Genomic DNA, 15,516 nt, shown 5'->3' with positions numbered 1-15,516 from the left:
AATATTAGTTAATCCATGTAGTTTGCTAACGCCCATCAGGCCACCACAGTATGCTTAGTTCCCTTCAACAAATAGAGTCAGTTTTAGCAAAGCGGCAGAAAAGAGCCCTCATTAAAAAAGACCTGAAAAACCTCATGCATTAAGCAACCAGTAAATACGAATAACACCTTTATCTTTTACAGTGCCCACAACTTACCACAGGCACCATGACATAGCATGATTAGCCATATATGCTTCCCATTATGGAGTATCACAACAAGGTTTTAGAGCAAGAGCATCATGCTTAATATAAAACACCCTCTACAGCAGTTATATCAAAGTAAACAATGCTCCCCTTTTCTTTTTTCTTTTTTAAATTTGCAAGGAAATACACATGGGCAAGGAGGTCGACCTGTGTGTCAGTAGTAGTGAGCTCCATGCTTCAATGTCAAAACACAACGCAAATCTTTCTAGGCAAGGCAACAACCAAACAAAGATAAGTGAGGGCCAGAGAAGCGTCCTCACCTCTTTATATAGAGGAGGGAGGCGGCCCGCCAGATCGTAGTAATGACCAGAATCGCCATGAGTGTACCGACTCCATTACACGATAGTGAGGCCGCCTATGGTTGCAGAGAGAAATCCCATGCGCCTTCATGGCAAGTATTGGTAATAGGGTAGTAAACTACTTAGGAAAAACCCTACTTGCAAGTATTAGAGATGGGCCTAGTCCCATGGTGTGGCGGTGAAGTTAAAAATATAAGCCAGAAACTTCATTAAGTACCACAGTGTGTGTGTGTGTGTGTGTGTGTGTGTGTGTGTGTGTGTGTGTGTGTGTGTGTGTGTGTGTGTGTGTGTGTGTGTGTGTGTGTGTGAGAGAGAGAGAGAGAGAGTGCTTGATGAAAGAGAGCACTAAGCTTGTGAGCGAGCCAAAAAAAGCAAGAGATTCCCTCTCTAAGCTATGGCGTTCGTCTGCGCTCTCACCTCCTTCCTCGTTGCTTGTAAATTCCTTATCCCTCTAGCTCACCTTCTTAACCCAATAATTGGGTGGATTAAAGTATAAGTGGACCCATTCACACGCAGAACGCAACCCAAAAGCTTTGATACCAATGTTACTCCAGTTTAATGTTGCTACGGGCAACTATGAAGGGGATAAGGTCGGGTCTATTGTTCACCACCCAACCTTGAGAAGAATGAGGCTTGCCCCTCATTCTCGGACCCTTTATAATGTGTGGCCTATCGTCCACATTGGTCCGATTGCCCGGACTCTTCAGCCATCGATTTCTCCTTGAAACATGCTTTTCGACTCAACAACCAGATGGACGATTGACTTGTTCGTAGCCATTACAAGCTATGTGACAGATTTTGTGAACTCTATCTTTTTGTGCATTAAAATCTATTCGAATCTAGCAAGAATAATACTCAAATGTCTAGTTTTGGCACCAAACTAGTGTTAAAGAACCAACCATAGATGCACGAAGAACCTTAGGCATCTCAACTCTTTTTTCTTCCAATTTGAGACAATCATCTTGGATAAGTTTCATGTATGAATACAATGGAGCTCTTGTTTGTTTTCTCCCCTCAAGACCGAACTGCTTACACACTCCTCAAACTTCACTATGAAGGAGCTCTAGTTTGGCATCTATTGTTGCTTTTAGGTAATCAAAGTTCCCACAAGGGGCCTTCTTCATCAACAAGATCCACAAACAGGGTGAAAAGTTATCCCACATTTCAAAATATGTAGATCCAAACAGAAAACTTCATCAACAACAACAAAATTTCAAGCCATGATCAAGGTTTACTTAGTCTCATCAGCAGAGATTGTTAACAAGCAAGGTGAAGAGATACATGCACTTGCAATGGAGAATGACACTTAAAAAGTTCTTGCTGTTAAGAATGAACACCACAAAAGGTGCTCAAAATGTCGTTATACACAACTAAAAGGAAACCTAAGAATGCAAGGGCTTTCATGTAGACATGAATGCTTTAAAAGTATTATGAATAACATTTATTACTCAAGTGCTCATTATGAGCTATGGCCATTTATGTCCAGTCAGCCAATGTGTATTCATTGTTTAGCATTGAAGAATCTATAAATAAATACGTGCAAGAGGGAAATGCTCACTCTTGTACGGGGGGAGTTTGCACCTAGTGCTCGTGTCTTTCTTCTCTCCTCTCCTCTCCTCTCCTCTCTGCTTTCTCACGGTGTTGGTGTAACACTCCGTTTTAGGAGGTGCACTGGCATGTGCATGTATGCTATGTCTTGCTATCTATCTCTTTCAATCTACGGCTGCTCTTGATTATGTGCTCATACAATTCATGCAATTTGTGAGGTATGCATATTTGCGGTGTTTTATCATTTTTATCATGCTATTTGAGGTATTTTGCAGGGACGTCGTGCATCCGTTTGTAGCAATGGTATCATGTACATTTATTACTCAAGTGCTCATTACGAGCTATGGCCATTTATGCCCGGCCGGTCAATGTGTATTCATTTTTTTAGCATTGAAGAATCTATAAATAAATACATGCAAGAGGAAAATTCTCACGCTTGCACGGGGGGAGATTGCACCCAGTGCTTGTGACTTTCTTTTCTCCTCTCCTCTCTTCTTTCTCATGGTGTTGGTGTAGCACTCCGCTTTAGGAGGTGCACTTGCACGTTCCTATGTGCTATGTCTTGCTCTCTATCTCTTTCAGTCTACGGATGCTCTCGATTATGTGCTCGTACAATTCGTGCAATTTGTGAGGTTTGCATATTTGCGGTGTTTTATCGTTTTTATCATGCTATTTGAGGTATTTTGCAAGGACGTCGTGCATCTGTTTGTAGCAAAAAGAGTGCTTGAGCAAAGTTGAGAATGATTAGGTATTGAAAGAGGAAACGATGGATACAATGAGACCTAATGTAAGTGAACTGAAGAAAGTATCCAAGTCATGGACTCATATATGTAAGGGTAGTGTTGTTTTCGATTCATCTATCATGCAAGTTATGGCTCAAGTAAAGAATCTGAAGAATTTAAAAGCGTAAGAATTGAAAGAATGAGAAATACGTTCCAAGAACATTCTTATGCATCGCATTGCTAAAGAGAAATCAAATACTTTTATCTAGAGTTTTTCAACACCCACTTTGGTATGTCCAGAATCACAGTTTATGATGCACATATATGACAAACAAGGAGTCCCTTTCTCGAGAGAAATATATATTGTATACCCTATGGTTAAGAAACAAAGCGAAAGATTATCCTTGACAATAGTTGGATCTACTTCAAGGGAACCAGATGTTTTGTGTACAAAGCCACACACCCTTATACAACAAAATGCTCATCGCAAAGCATATGAGAAAAGAAGTATTAAGCTCAAGGTGCTATCTCATGAAGAAAATACACTCAAGGAGGAAGGAAAGACATCCAACAAGTAGTGATACATGCAACTCACAGTTGCAAGTGTGCTTTTGGAATTGTAATGGATATCCATGGAATGCAGAAATTGGCATAGTTGAGCATACTTCTTGTTGAAACATAGAAGTATTGTGCCCAATGGATTCTTGGATTAGACAAATGATGAGTATGTTCCTATCGTCAAAGATGATAAGCATAAGCATTGTATGTGCCTAAAAATAATGACACCGACCAACACACTCACATTTGTGGCAGGTTTTTATATTCCTCATAGTAACTGCCAGCTTTTATGCTTTCTTTACATAGAGGAAGACATTGTCCACTTCAAGAAAAAGGGTGAGGTTATTGTCTTTAACGAATGCAATTCACAAGAACTTTGCAACTTGACATACAACAATTTGATATGCCGCATGTTTCAAGTAACCTAAAGGATCTACACATGCATAACCTAACCTTTAGTTACGAAAAAAAAGCCAGATCAATATGATATCACTACATGTGTAATAGCAATGGAATGCTCATTGCAAATGGTGTATCTAATGGCACCCGCACAAAACTAGATGCAAGACATCAAGAAGTGGTTTGGAAGATGGGATGCATTACGCTTGCTTCATGATGCCTTGATAGACTTCAAAGTGAATGAGGCTTTTCTACAATCCCATGTGTCACAGCTTGGGAGAAATCTGAAGGTTCATGCTTCATACATTACACTACATATCTTGCCCCCAATTACAAAATTTCTCCGGACGAGGGAGCAACACCTACTCTTACATGCTCGAGCCCATCCTCGAGTGCAATCGGCACTACTGTCTCCATCATGTTCAACTCACGTTGTAGGATGTGAGACAAGACATTCGGGCATCAAGAGTAGTTGACCTTAAAGCACGATAATGAAATCTCTCTCTCTCTCTCTCTCTCTCTCTCTCTCTCTCTCTCTCTCTCTCTCAATCTGCTTATGTTGAGCATTCAATGGAACTAGATGGGTTCATTCTATGACTCCTACCAAGTGAAATTTCTTGAAGGGTATTACACTATTTCACATATATCACTGTACTCTCTCAGCTTGCTTGATCCTTGGGGGATCTATACAAGAAACACGTAGAGCCTTGGGATAAATCGCATCAATTGACATATTTTTGACCACAACACACAACCGTTATATATGCCTTTTTGTTTAGTGAAGTTTCTCTTTTGAAATTTGACTTATCAAATTCCTCAAACACATTTTCTATACCTCCAAAAATGGTAAACCCCTAGTGTTGAATTTGAATGAAACCCGTGTGTCCTTGGTTCTATGGCACTTAGTGCTATGAAGGTTGTAACTTGTGACCTTCCTTCAGGCCACCATTTTTTCCAGGTTTTTCCATGGCACCAAATACTTCACTTTAGAGCAATACAATTCTTTCAAAGGAAATGTTGAAAAATTGAGCTAATTTTTACAATTTTCATGCTTTTTGTCCAAATGTAGGCGGGATTTTCTCCTTTTCCACTTGCTCTCAACCTGCAGTTTTAGATTGTAAAGTAGCACGAATGTAAGCTGAGAGACACTTTTCTCAAGCACTCAAGATGACACAGTTTGGCCTAAAGACACGGTCACTTACTTTACCTAACCACAAGCATATGAAAAGAACATAATGACCATCTAGAACCACTACTGGAATTCACATTGACCCACAACAAGGCCACAAAAAATTAACAAAGCCCATGAATGCAAAGAAGCTCTAAGGGACATATTAACTGTCGGGAACCTCTACTGGCACCCACTGTCTATACAAAAACAAATCAACATAATCAAATGCCAGAAAATGGTCAAAACTCTGGCACTAAGGAAGACAACTATTTTCTAGCTTTGGACCCGGAACTGATTAGTGGTTCCTTATATCCATGAAATGTAACACTTACCCCGCACGGCAACTAACTTCATAACCCCATGCTTCTATTCAGATCCTGGGTAAGGGAAACTTTGATGCAAGACTGATCAGATACTGCTGAAGGAGTGTTTTGCCTTGGCAGCCGCACCCCCACACCATCCACATGAGGATTCTGTACGCTAACGCTCTCCTTACGCACGCATTGTGTTAAGCAGCACCCCAGCCATCACAAGAACAGCCGAACCTTGTAAGTAGACACGGCCTTCATTTCTATCCACACGAACCTCAATATGACCTCCACGTTCTGAGGCCTGAAAAAATGTACATAAATCAGAACCGTCCTCATAATATGCTTAATCAGAAGAAGACTTTGGCTTACCTGATAAGCCTTTAATAATGATTTGCCCAGCCGTTCAGCCCAAAAAGGACCCAAAGCACAGTGTGCACTTCCTGTCACTGGATCCTGTTTCAAAAAAGATTTTTTCCAAAAGGCTGTTCGGTTACTTCAGAATTGCAATGAAGAACTATAATTTTTTCCAAAAGGCTGTTTACTTACTTCAGAACCGCAATGAAGAACTAAAATTTTAAACTATAATCTACGAATCGTAACTAAATATCTGCAATGTCAAATGATGTTGAGCTTCATATTGAGCAACGACATTAGCCCCCCGAATTTCAATGCGAGAGCGCCCACAAATTTGCTCTCAAATCGGAGATCGTGTTTTAATTAAAAACCTTGATGAATTGATAACGTAAGGGCAGAAGGTTACCATCAAAAACATCAGAAGTCCATTAAGCCAAACTTTCAACCTTGACCGAAACAAATTTTCTTCCAAAATATGCAGCTAGTCCCAAAAAGGCCCAGTCAGCCAGACGCTATTTGTAAATCCTGCCTTCATCAAAACAAACTCTTACCCAAAGTTCAAACACAACACTTGTTTGCCTCTTTGCCTTTCCTGAGGGATTATGTTTTTTTTTTTCCGAGAAAAAGATCCTTCTATTAATTAATGAAACTGCCCTTAGGGCTACAACCACCTATACAAGAGAGGGCTACAACAATCATGACGGGGAGACTCTCCCAATGGAAAAACAGCATATGTACAATGAGGCTAAATCAAGAGATAGGAGGAGGGAAAAGCCACACAGGTGGTCGGTAGTGCCATCTGAGCACACCCTGGAACATGGTGAAGAAAGGCCCAGGGCGCCAGAGTCGAAGGAAAGCCTCTCTACGCTCCCACATGCGGTCGGAGCTGCCCTGGTGTCTCTCCAACTGTCCTCTAAGAGTATGGATCAGCTCTAGCCAAATATCCCGAACAGTCTCTGCTAGTGGTACAGGGCGAGCCTCGAAGATGCGGCAGCAGCGGGCCGCCAGATGAACCAGAGTGTCAGGCCGCAGATGAGCTCCCAACACACCTCTCTCTCACTGCACCACTCCTGTGGCGTAAGCTCTGTAGCAAGCTGGAGTGTAGGTCGACCCCCCTGCATCAATATCTTCGAAGAACACGAAGCCAAACCTGCTGTGCCAAAGGACATGCACAAAGATAGTGACGCTGACTCTCCACAAGATGGTCACAAGCTGCACATGCTGCCGAGAGACCACTATGTACAAGCCAGCTCCCAACTGCTGTAGCTCGGTGTGCAACCAGCCACTGGAACCAAGTGACTCGCCTCGGCTGTCTGGAGTCCCACAACCTCTCTCAAAAAGCTGCCAAGAACTCAGCTGTGAGACCTTCCTCCTGCCAACGAGGTGCTACAGCAAGACGGGCCTCTCTCTGCGTTGCCAGTATGTGTCTCGTCCCAATCAAACAGTGTACTGAAAGAAAGGGACATCTGGATGGTCTGCTGAGGAGAAAGGGTCCCTCCAAAACCACTCTCCAGGATCCCACTGTACTCATGCCAGTGGACAGCTCTCCCAAGCCCACAGTCTCCAGTGGCCAGTCGCAAGAGCTGCTGGGTCGGGATCTATTACACAAGTCGTCCCGCAGATGCCCACCACTCGGATCCTTTGAAAACAGCACTCTGCCACCTGTGGGGCCTCTACTGCAACTTGGTGTAAGCGTCCCCCACCCTGTAGCTCGAAAAACAGGGAGGGTACAGTCTCTGAGCAAGCCCGAACTGAGATGAGAACCTCAAGTCGCGTGAAGGTCCCCATCCATCAAGGCGTTGCTGACTCGAGAGGTGTGAGCCACTCAACTAGTACTGCCTCAGAGATGTCCTGACACATGCTCTGCACCCCTCTCATGCCCTGTAGCTGGATGCCCTAAAGCTCCTCTGACAAGCCTAAAAACTGTAGCCGGTCACCTAGAGAGTATGCTTGACCCTCTGCCATGGAACCCCAGGAAACATGAGGCCTACTACCAACCAAGTGCCCTCTCTGAGTGCTAACCATGGGGCTCCAAACAAGGGGTTGTCTCAGGTCCTCCATGCAAGTAGGCTGACGCTGCTCCAGGCCTCTCCGCAGCTGCTCCCAAGATCGGAGCTGACTCACAGCAAAACGGTCCTCCATTCTCCTGCTCAAACCAACTCTGTGCATCTCTGTGAAAATCCATCTGGCCGAAGGTCGCCAGGGGCCTCTAGCCTGAGGCACCCTAGCACTAAGCCGCTGAAGCAAGAACTCCTTCCAGGGCTCCTCTCCTGGAAGAAGTCCTCTGACGATGAACTTCCCTAGAAGGGCTCTACTCTGCTGTGCTGGGTCTATGATCCCCAACCCTCCCTGAGAATAAGGAAGAATGATAACCTGCCATGCCACTTTGGCCCGGGCTATATGAGTGTCACGCCCTGACCATAGGAAGTTCCTGATCAACCTCTCTACCTGGTTGATGAAAGAACTCGAAAAGATCCAACAAGAAGTGATGTACCACATAGTAGCCAACAACACCTGGTTGGCCACTACAACTCTGCCTGCCAGAGTGTCGTGCGGAGCTCCAATGTAACAACTTCCTCCTGATGGACAGGAGGAGGGGAGCAACCTCCTGCTCGGGAGACAAGTCCAAGCCAACCTAATAGTCCAAGTATCGAACTGCAGTCCCTAGGGGAATCCATCTGAAACCCTCACCTGGCATCCAATCAGGCGTAGGAGCACTACCAACCGAGAAAGCCACTATCTTTCTCCAGTTGATCAGTGCGCCTGATGCACAACAAAAGGTCTCAAGAGCCTGCTCACACCTGTGAAGGTTGGCCTCCTGACCATCTAAGTACAAGGCTAAGTCGTCTGCAAACTCATCATCCAGTAGCTCATCTCCCTGAATAGGGAGCGCTAAGCCACGTAAGCCAACCTGCTGTGAAACCAAAAACCTGCTCATCGCCTCAGCATAGAATAGGAAGAGGAACGGGGCAAGAGGGTAGCCCTGTCTGACCGAACGTGTAAGCATGAAACGATCACCTCTACCTCCTGACAAAAGAACCTGACTGTGTGCCCGTCTGTACAGAGCTGACACACCTCCGATCCAAGCATTTGGGAAGCCCATCTTGCGTAGAGTGCCCTCCAAAAAATCCCAATCAACTCTATCGTAGGCCTTCTCAAAATCGAGCAGAAGTATCACCAGATCCTCACCACGAAGCCGTGCGGAAACTCAGAGCCTTGGCAAGAATTTTGTAGGATGAGTTGAGGATGGTGATGGGTCGCCACAGTCGAATCTCATCCAAGGAGCCACCCCCCTTGGGAATGAGGTAAATCAGGCCCTCACTCATGTTGTCGGGCATCTCTCCTATGTGCAGGATGTACTAAAAAGCGCTGCAAAGATCTGAGCCAAGCAAGTCCCAGTACTCCAAGAAAAAGCTGGGAGTCAAACCATCCTTACCAGGACAGCTACCACGGGGGAGTGCGCTAGGAGCCGCATGTAGCTCCTCTAGCTGAAGAGGAAGCTCAAGCCTCTGGCGCATCTCCTCAGTCACAAGGGCATATGCATCCTGGCGCTTTGACTGAGGCTCTACAGACAATAGATCTCGGTAGAAGTCGGTAGCAACTGCACGCATATCCTCTAGCTCTAAAGCAACTGACCCGTCGGGCCCCCTCAACTGACTGACCTTGGCATGCGTATGCCGGGGTCCCACTGCCTCAAAGAAAGCACCTGTCACTCTATCACCCGCTTGGGTCCACTGAGATGCCTGTCGATAGAAAGCAAACTCATGGCGCCTCTCCTCTGTGCTGACGAGCTCCTGGTGAGCCTGCTGCAACTGCTCCTCCAACCAAGGACTGTCTGGATGGTGCTCCTGCATCCTATGCAGGGAAGCAACGCCCCGTCGAAGATGCTGCTGCTCCTCTCTCGCTGCGGCCAGGCAAGCCGAAGACTCCTGAAGAAAGAGTCGACTAAACTGAGCAAGTCTTGAGGCCACTCTGTCAGCAGGAGAATCCTGCATGTCTAAGCTCTCTGTCCAAAGAGCCTCCACTCGCTCTCTGAGCGCAGAGTCCAGCAAGACCCTCTCAAGGATGCGTAGCATCGTGCTCCCCCTCCTCTGCCTATCAGTCATTGTGAGGATCACTGGTGCATGTTCCGGAACGGAAGTCCCATCCAAAATGCCAACAGTCCCACCCAAGCCACAGAAGTGATCACTAGTGTAGAAGCGATCTATCCGAGATAGATTCACTCCTCCCACTCTACGGTCCGAACGAGAGAAGGCTAGGCTGTCGGTGTTTCTCACAAAGCTAGAATGTTGCCACACATCTGAAACCCGTAGAGTTATACATAACCTCTCTCAATCTGCCAACTCATCTCCATGCAAAGTAGTATGGCTACCTCCAATCCTGTCAGCTGGGTCCTCCAACATGTTGAAGTCTCCCCCAATGCACCATTGCTCCTCCTGCGGCAAAGACTACAATGTGAGCCCAAAACTCTGCACGTGTGCTCGCCACATTGGGCACGTAGATGTTCAGGAAGCCATGAGGCAACCCCGAACCTGCATAGTAATCCACTGAGCCCTGCCTGACACAATAATCCCTCTGCCCACAATGGCTTGCTGCAAAGAGTCCGCAATGGTCATACATACCCCACCCGGGATGCCTCGAGGTCCAAAAGCAGCTAACCAAAACGTCTCATAGTGACCACGCAAAATCTGGCGACATTGCCGAATGCAGCTCTCACAAAGATGATGCTCTTGTAGCATAAGAATGCCAATCTCACCACCCACAAGGCAATGGAGTCAGTGAGAGAAAACAGATGCTGCTGCAGCAACCAACCTCGCTTCTTTGAGGCTGGTTTGGATGGGGAGTAATCCGCATCTGAACGACCTCTAGACAAGCACACAAGATGTGACTGTCCCGCCCAAGCCCAAGCCGAGCGTGCAACCCGAAGGGCTACATCCTCTATCCAAGAATCCTCATGCACAAATACATAACAAGGAGGGCACTAAGTGTCAGCAAACAAATGCATCACAATGTGCCTGCAACCCGCTGCATCTGGAGGCGTCACGCTGAACTTCGCAAGAGACCAAAGCATCTGCACCAAATCTGTCACCACTAAGTCCCCTGTGTGGTGTGAGACCTCAGTCGCCTGAATCTAGAGCCAGTCAAGGATTGTGTGTTGGGTCCACTCTGTGTGATCCCTACCACACATCGGAAAGGAGAAACCCACCGCTGTGTCCAAGGCCTCAATGCCTCTAGCTGCAAGAAAGAGGACGTGGACGCGAAAGCTGGCCTCCTCCAAGTCAGGAGAAGAGTCACCCAAAAACCGAGTAAAGCTATAGTCGAAGAAGTCCCAACGTCTGCAAATGTCGAAGCTAGTCAGACCTCTAGTGACTGCTGCAAAGGGAGAAGTGTGCACCAAAAAAGGCGGCCTTAGGTGGGGCTGTCCCTCTTGAGCCACACAGCTCGTAGCGAAAGCACTACTAAGAGAATGCCTCACGGCAGAAGCGTGTCCAATACCCTGCTTCTGAGGAGTGGAAGAAGGGTCGGGAGATGAGGCTGAGGGTCCCATCGGGGGGAGAGGAGGGACGGGAGGCGAAGGTGGAGGGGGGGGAGGGGGAGGATGTCACAAACTGGTACGTGGTTGCCTAGTACACACACACACACATTCCCTTTGACCTGGAATAGTCCCGGTGGACAAGCAGAAATGTTGACGTGGCAAGTGACGTGGCATGGTTGTACAACAGCCCCCAACAAAACGCGGCGCGAATCACGGAAAGCAGTGTACGGACGCCTGTGCTTTTGGGCGTTGGATTCTACGCAAGGAGATAGAGAGAGAGAGAGCTTTTAATTTTAAGCCCTTGCTTTATTTTCCCTAAGAGGGCTTGTGAGAGAAAATTGACAGTGCTTTATTTTGGGACAACTTCTAATTTTCAGCTTTTGGGGCTCTACTTTTGGGCATCCCTTGTAAACCTTTAAATAAGTGGGCACGCCTCCCACTTCTCAGAGCATCTGGACGCAGAGTCTGAGAGTGAGAGCCTCCCACTCGCTTGTACTTTTGCAGCAGATTAATACAAAAAGAAATACCGAAAGGGGCGCCATTCTTTGGGGCCGATATCTCTAGGCACGGAATTCCGCCGGGCCAGTGTCGAATCAATTGTGAACTGTGAACTGTTTTGAAGTATATTCTTGTGGTGTCGATGTAGAATCTCGACTTGGAGTGTCCAAGTCTGTTACAGTGGTATCAAAGCGTGGCCGATTTCTCTCCTACTGGGAAATCCGATCCTTTTTACGCGGCACTTATGGCTTCAGATGGAGATCAGTCGACTTCCTCTGCATCCGGAGATGCAGGAAGAGATCACAACGAAGATTCACGCGAGGAGTACGGCCCGCCTCGACCTACTCAGGCGGAGATCGAAGAATGGAGCGTCGACGATTGATCGGCGATGCAACAAAGATGATGCTAAATTTTGCGAAGGACCCGAAATTTGCAAAATTTATGAGCCAAACCTCCTTCGATGAGGTGCATTCAAAGTGGCAGCAGACCATAGAACCACCCCTCAAATTGGCACTGAAGAAACCTCCTACTCCAAGGATGTATACAGAGCAAGAATTAGAAGAGGTGGTTGATGCACAAATTGCTCAGCTTTTTGACGCGCAGAACAAAGCAGAAAAGCACGACAAAAAGCAGAAGAAAGGCACTGACTTCTCGGGTTATTTGGGACGTCAGTCTACATATGCGTCGGCAAGAAAACCGAAGAAGCGTGTTCGATTTGAAGGAGTACCTATTTCTTCTTCTTCTTCTTCTTCTGACAGTTCTTCTAGCTCCTCTGACTCGAGCGAAGAAGACAGAAAAGGCAAAAAGCGAAGCAAAAAGCAAAGCTTCGGAAAGGGCAAGAAAAAGGCAAAGAAGCCTAAATCTCGCCCCATGGTTGATAGTTCTACAGAGGACTCGTCTTCAGATAGTTTGGACTCTGACAACAGTAGCTTTTATGCAAAGAAGAAGAATTTTTTTTAAGCCAATCAATATGACTTTCTGGAAGATAAAAGCATTAAGGAAGGTGGACAGCAATTAAATTTGACACGTTTTCTGATTATAGAGATGCTTCGAAGGCTTTGTCTTTCATAAAGCAGTTTGACATAGCTTTCTCAGGAGGGCATTACTCAGAGCACTCTAGATTCGGAGAGCTACCTCTTATTTTAAGGAAAATGCTCGAACTTGGTGGTCCACGCTTCTATTAAACAAGACAACGCCCGTTAAATGGTTGAAATTCAAAAGGCTTTTTATTTCTTCTTGGCTGACTCGAGAGTATGAACGCGACATACGAGCTGCTTGGAACCATCTTCGGATGACCAAGAAGGATACAGTGGACGCTTATTGCGAGAGATTCTGGAGCTCTTTTCTACCTGCCTCTTCATTTAAGAAGATCTCGTTCAAAGAATAGATTGAGCGGTTTACCTTGGGTCTTCCTACAGAGATCCGAGATCACTGCTTAGAACAAAAGTCAGCTTCCATTCAGGAGAGTTGATGAGTCATGCGAAACGGGGTTTTGCCATTCACTCACGTAGTTTGACCTACCCCGCAGATGAAATCATGACACACAGGACCGAACAGACTTCGAACAATGAAAGTAGAAAAAGGAAGAGCAACCCAGAAAAGAAAGAAAAGGATGCACGACCCAAACTTACTCCTCGAGAGAGAGCTCTCTACATCAAGGAGGGGAGGTGCTTTGGATGCGGAGAAACTGGGCACATCTCCGCGAAGTGCCCTAAAAAGGCACCAAAAGAACAGATCAACGAGGATGAAGACAGGCCTGAAGATTTGAGAGCAGCTGAGGAACGTGGACGAAAAGGCAAGATGAAAACAGAACTGGTTCCAGATTGCGTGGGTACTGACCCAAGCACGATGGACGAGAGTACAGAACTTTGCCGAGCTTGGGGCAAAGTAAAAGACCAATAAGCCCTGATCTTCTTTGATGGAGGAGCCAAGGACAACTTCATTTCACCTGAATTGGCGGCGCGGCTCGAGATCACACCCGATCGGACGGGACCACTAGCAGAGGAAGTTCTAGCGGTACCCGGCAGGGACATAGCCATTACACCCGTCATTGGCAAACTTCGGTTGCCAATGACGGGTATTTGGGGCATGAGGACTTCTACATAATGCCTTTGGAAGGTTGTGATGTCCTCTTGGGAATCCCCTGGTACTACAATAACAACGTCGTGGTCGACTATCAGGCAAGAAAAGCGACTTTGACTACAGAGAAGGGCAGAACCATTGTACTAGATGTAAAACTTAAGGGCAAGTCTATCCCTATGTATCGGCTTCGGCCATTTCAAAATTAATAAAATCCAGTCTGTTTGTTTACTCGATCTTCTTGAGAGAGATGAATGATGAGAATAGGACAAATATGTCTTAGCTTGATAAAGAACGCCAAGATTTTCTCCACACCCATGCCGATTGCTTCTTAGAGAGCCTGCCAGGCGAGTTACCACCCGCTCGTTTTGAAGATCATACCATTGATTTGATACATGGAAGCACACCACCGAACCGGCCACCTTACCATGTGAGCCGAGCCCAGAACAAAGAAATTATGAACCAAGTGAAAGACCTCTTGGAAAAGGGTCTTGTCCAGCCTAGTACTTCACCGTACTGCTCTCCAATGTTGTTGGTTTTAAAGAAAGACGGATCTTGGAGAATGTGCATCGATTATAGAGCTCTCAACAAATTCACCATCAAGAACAGATTTCCGATTCCTAGAATCGATGATATACTTGACCGATTACAAGGATCCTCGTGCTTTAGCAGGATCAACTTGAAAAGTGGATATCATCAGATCCGAATCGCACCGGGAGATGTCTACAAGACAGCCTTTCGGACGACTTTTGGGTTATTTGAGTTTTTGGTGATGCCTTTTGGCCTAACCAATGCTCCTGTGACATTTGACCGGATGATAGACAGAGAGTATAGCCTGTAGTAAATCCCGAACCTCGCCCCGACTGTGCCAAGTGCCAATGATCTTACAGATAACCGAAGTGGCTTGCAAGCGCTCCACTTCGGCCATCAAGCTCGCTTGTTCTGTTGGCAAAAGAGCAAGTCGAAGGGTCGGCTCCGCGGTGTCGGGCGAGGGGGCTTCAATGGAGTCCCTCTGAGGTGGAGCAAAAGCCGGCCGCCCTTCTGTGTCTGCTCCTGAGTCGAGGAAGACGAAAGTGACGCGAAGCTCCCAAAAGGCTGCAAGGACAAACTCCTGCGAGCTAAGAAAAGGGGTTGGGGGGGTGGGGAGGGAATGCAGGCGGGAACGCAAGGGGTGGGCTGAGGCGTAGAGGGCGGATGCAGACAGGAACGCAAGGGGCGGGCGGGCAGGCGGGCAGTGGGCTGGGGTGGGCGCGCTGGCAGGCAGCGAACAGTGCAGGGCAGAGCAGCGCGGGAGAGGGAGGTGGGGGGGGAGAGAGCGATGGCGAGGGGGGGGTGTGCAGGAGCGTGCGCAGGGGATGGGGCGAAGGCAGCAGCAGCGAGCTCCTTTATATTCGCTTAATTTTGAGGGATTATGTTTTTTATGTTTGCCTTTTCTGACTATCCAAACCTTGCCTTGCAGTAAAATTAAGGAGGTCCATATTGAGAAGCTTATAACTTAAGCAACAATCTCGTATGGGTGTCATATCATGAGCTTGTTTACCTTATCAAGAGTAAATATTACTTCAATTACTTTTCCTTGCTTGTTTATTTCTGTTGGGAACAGTTTTGACAGAGATAAATGGGACTCACCTCCATGATTCCAGCTTTTGGACAGAAGTATCTGGATACAAAGTCTGAGCCTGAATTCTTCTCAGCAGACGCTGTTACTATTACACCTCTGCCAGAAAGATTTAACATGCATGGAAATTGAGGTTGAAGTTGTTCAACCTCTTTGCTGCAGGAAACCTCTGCCTGGGC

General features: G+C 46.5%; 1 protein-coding gene across 1 annotated transcript in view; it reads right to left on the bottom strand.

Annotated features, from left to right (window-relative positions):
* Positions 1-5,078: 5,078 nt before the first annotated feature.
* LOC147429121 (uncharacterized) overlaps positions 5,079-15,516 on the bottom strand; it is a 55,629-nt gene continuing 45,191 nt past the window's right edge. Inside the window, exons 4-6 of the mRNA XM_086495178.1 lie at positions 15,349-15,510; positions 5,622-5,705; positions 5,079-5,553 (exon numbers count right to left, since the gene is read on the bottom strand). Of these exons, the coding sequence (XP_086351304.1) occupies positions 5,434-5,553; positions 5,622-5,705; positions 15,349-15,510 (366 nt within the window). The 3' untranslated portion in view covers positions 5,079-5,433. The remainder of the gene's footprint in view (positions 5,554-5,621; positions 5,706-15,348; positions 15,511-15,516) is intronic.

This window comes from Adiantum capillus-veneris, chromosome 22, assembly GCF_014529385.1.
Source record: "Adiantum capillus-veneris isolate H3 chromosome 22, ASM1452938v2, whole genome shotgun sequence".
NCBI lineage: Eukaryota > Viridiplantae > Streptophyta > Polypodiopsida > Polypodiales > Pteridaceae > Adiantum > Adiantum capillus-veneris.
This window is presented reverse-complemented; position numbering and strand designations above follow the sequence as displayed.